The following is a 4,213-nucleotide window of genomic DNA, read 5'->3' on the forward strand; positions in this document are numbered from 1 at the left end:
ATCCCTACTGCTGGAGGATATCCAATCGACCTGAAAACTGTTACTGAACAAAGTAGTAAAAAGCCAAGGGTTATCTGTTTTGGTTGGACTCGACCTATGCTGTGTACCAGTCATGGATTCAGTATGATCCAAAGATCCGGAAGCTCTTGTACATCATCACTTTTTTCATAGATTCGAATAGTCAGGTTCCAATATGAGTGGTCAAAGGGACTAACAGGAAATCCAACTTCATCGGGTTCATTTGCATTAGTACGTGGAACGAACATGTGAATCATGGACCGTTGATCTCGAGAAACCTGGCAATCAGATCCGTCATTTCTTCCCAAGTAGGGGGAAAATTGGATAAGATATGGACCATACGATGGTTGATCCGAATTCAAATGTGAATCTTAAACAATAAGCCCAAACCCAAATTTGACCATAGATCCGCTGAAGTACAGTTTAATCTAGATTGGATTTTTTGTGATAAATTTCGTCATTTTTTGTAAAAAAATGGTTAAAAATGTAGATGTAAAAAGTATAGATGGAACGGATATGATTCATGCCCATACATAGATCCAACAGAAAACATCAACCCGAATCTGAATCCGAAAAAGGCCAACCAGATAAGTCCGAATCTGATCTGAACACACATTCAGATTTTATTTTGAGAGCCACATGGCACATCTGAACATAATGTGTCATATTCAGATTGGAGATGTGACCAAATCTGATCCATTTGTAATCTCTTATCACAACCCTCTTGTATCTGCATCAAAACGTGGGTCTACTATCTGATCATGTCAGCTCTTTCAATGAGGAGTGAGATCGGGTCCGTGGTCCGACCCGAATCTTTCATAATCAAATGTTCATATTATTTGCACTTTTTTCAGGAGGACAAATGTATTTTTCGATTTTAATATAATAACTAGATGTTTTTTTTTATAATAACTGATACATTAAGTCCTTTTTTTTCACTTAAGACATGGCTAAACTGCTTTTAAAATCGGAGACATAAAGTTGCCTTAGTTCGGCTTGCTGAAAGTAACGATCGTAGGATTTGAACCTTGCCCACACGTTTAGTGGCCTAGATAGCCTAAGTTAGGGGTGGGCAACGGTCGCGATGGGCCAAGCCAACCCAGCTCGCTATGGGTTGGGTTTGGGGGCTCAATAGGTACCGGGTTGAAACCCGGCCCGTTATATACGATGGGTCGGGCTCGGGTAGGCCCGTTGGTTCCCGGGATGGGCCTGAGTTATTTATGAATTTTTAATAATATAAAAAAATAAAAAAATGACTATTGTATAGTATTATTATTTACTTAATTAATTGCATGAGAACTAACTATTTATTAATTATTACTATTTACTTAATTATTTGTATTAATTAGGAATTAGTTGCATGAAAACTAGATATTCTCGTTAATCTATAATTTCAGTCAAGCATTTATGCATTTTAGGATTGGGCCAGGGCGGCCCGCTTCACATTGACACGGGCTTCTCTTCAAATAGGAGCCGGTTAAAAACAGGGCCAAAACCCGACCCGTTGACCGGGTCCAATAGGGGCCGGCCCGCCCGATACCCACCCCTAGGTTGCTTACCACCACGTCTCCTTGGGGACATACATTATTTTTTTTTTAAATAAGGAAAAGTAGGTGTTAAATGTAATAAGACAAAAATTAAAGGCAAATACCTGAAGATCTAGATGACCTGCAGGATTCCACCGTCTCTCTCTCTCTCTCTCTCTCTCTCTCTCTCTCTGCGCTTAAATCCTTGACTCCACCCCTCGGATTTCAATCCTCCTCTTCTTCCCCTTCTCGTAGATTCAAGTGTTTGCTCGATCGATTTCCATCTGGCCCCCGATTCAATCATTTCATACAAGAAGTTACCGATCATTTCGATTGCCGTCGCCTAATCGCGGGCGCTGCTGATCCAGAAAACCCTAATTTTTAGCTCCCCCAAAAATGATGCGAGTAGGGCTTCCATAGGGCTTTCCATCACCTTCTTTCCATCCTTTTTGGGGTCTCTTCTGTGAAAGCTTGATTGGTCTTCACGTGGTAAACACGGTTTCCGATCGATCGAGAAAAAAAATTCTTCCTTTAATTCTAGGAAAATTTCGCTGTGTTTTCTTTTCCCCTTCTCTTTTGATTAATATAATTAGGGTTTAGTTCGGAAATCTCATTTTCTCTACGCCTTTTTTTCAATATTTTTGTTGTTATTTTCATGTTTTTTAGATTTCCGTTGATTCGGAGTTGATTCCTAAGTAATATTTGCTATGTTTTTTTAAAAATTAAAGTTGGGTTTTTGTTGCCGTTTTGGAGTTAGGGTTTGATTCTATCGTTTCGGAGGGTTTTGATTTTTACTGATAAATCGCGTTGTTTTTTCCTTTGTTGATATTGCTGTAGTCGTTGTATTTAATCTGGTTAGCGTTTTAATAATTGGGTTTTGTTCGTTTGTTTCTTTTCACTCGTTCTGGCTGAGTACTTTTTGCATGATCTCTTGGTGGTTTCTGTGAATATATATATGCTGGCTTTGGATTTCCTTCTCATGATTTGATCATTTGTGGGACCGTGTTTGCCCTAACTTCTCGTTTCTTTCTTGTGTTTGGATTAGGGTTTTTTATTGTCAGGGTTTCCGGTACATTGGCTGAGGCCTTTATTTAGTTGGGGGGTAGGATTAGGGCCTTTTGGTTCTGCAGATGTAACCATTTGCAGCTTGTGTGCAGTGAGAAAACGAGGTCTTCCTTGTTAGGGTTTCTACTGGAACTTTGCTTCTTCTTTCTAGGGCTGAGTATTGATGATGTCTTTGTGAAAGAGTGTGGTTGTTGCTGAAAAGTTGGGTATTTTTCTGAACTGGGTATCTTAGAATAGGCCTCTCTTAAGAAATCGGGTATCTCTTATAAGGGTGTTTTGTTTTAGTTTTGGGGGTTTTCAACCACCTTGGTGATCATGAATGCTCCCCCTCCTCCGAAGAAACGGAATATTACGTTCCGTTATGATATCAATGCGACCCTCTCTGAAGCTGGGCTGCCTTCTTTCTCCATTGTGGGGAGTACGAAGAAGCTCCGTAAGCTCCCGCATATTTTCAACAGGGTTCTGGAGCTGCCCTTCAATTCGGAGGCCAATGTTTTGGTGCAAGAGAATCAAGATTGCTTCAGGTTCGTGTTGATCACGGATCAAATCACGGAGGACGTCCAAGCCCAATTGGTGGAAATCGTCCCTGGTGTTTCCAAAATTGTAGTCCATGGTCGGAACTTGCTCGAATTGCCCATGGATGAGCTAGAACTGGACCGGTGGAGGTTCAGGCTGCCCCCTTCTACGAGGCCGGAGCTTGCTAGTGCCGCTTATATAGCCGGGGAGTTAATTGTGACTGTTCCGAAGAGTGTAGAGCTTGCAGATGGTCTGACTGAAGGTGAAGAAGAAATTGATCCGAATGGAAGCGATGGTTCGCCTGGAACTCTGCCAGATACAGGCAGCCATGCTGGTTCTGGAAGTGGAGGTGCAGGAGCATTGGCTGATGGGTTGGCCAATTTGCAGGAGTTCGATTGCAAAATGAACACCACAAGCTCAAATGGCTCCTCTGTTCAGCACCTTGTTCTTGTACAGTAGCATCTAATTGCAGTTATGCCTTTCTTCTCCTTTGAGACTTGAAATTATGCTCATCTTAGGTTTGAAAACATCACATCAATGTATAACCATGTTTTTGAGCCTATGGATGGTCATTATTTGATGTGGTTTTGGTGTTTATAGCGAAGCTGTCCGGCTGTTTAGTACTGATTTCATGCTTGTTTCAACTGCAATGGTTTTCATGCTTGCAATTACCGCTGCTTTGCTTATGAATATATCTTAGCCTGAGTATTTTTGTGTTTCTCAATCCAGTATTAAGATATTGGTGACCTCAATTTCGACTTGAAAAAGCAAGCCACAAGTTGAACTCTGCCATGTAACCTCGCCTGAGTTTTCTTGTTTTTTATGAGTCCACTACGGATGTATTGCTGACCGCAATTTTCAGTCTAAAAAAAATCAATCCACAACTTAAATGCTGCCTTTAACAAAATCAGATGGTATTCTGAGATACAAAGAACAGTTGTAGGATGCTTTAGGGGTAGTTCTCTTACACCTCTACACTTGTGGCTAGCCATTTGTTTATTGATTCCGAATGCTACATTATGATTGCCATGCTCTTTTCCTTATATGTATAAGGACACAACTAATGATTAACCTTCATATTTTAAGGT

The 4,213-nt window shown here is 40.8% G+C and overlaps 1 protein-coding gene across 1 annotated transcript; it reads left to right on the plus strand.

Moving 5' to 3' along the window:
• Nucleotides 1–1,678: 1,678 nt before the first annotated feature.
• LOC149830665 (uncharacterized) lies at nucleotides 1,679–3,793 on the plus strand. The gene has a single exon (XM_090016670.1). The coding sequence runs from the start codon at nucleotides 2,925–2,927 to the stop codon at nucleotides 3,582–3,584; it is 660 nt and encodes a 219-aa protein (XP_089872796.1). The 5' UTR covers nucleotides 1,679–2,924; the 3' UTR covers nucleotides 3,585–3,793.
• The last annotated feature ends 420 nt before the right edge of the window (nucleotides 3,794–4,213 follow it).

Source organism: Nuphar pumila, chromosome 8 (genome assembly GCF_984573655.1).
Source record: "Nuphar pumila chromosome 8, dmNupPumi1.hap1.1, whole genome shotgun sequence".
Taxonomy (NCBI): Eukaryota; Viridiplantae; Streptophyta; class Magnoliopsida; order Nymphaeales; family Nymphaeaceae; genus Nuphar; species Nuphar pumila.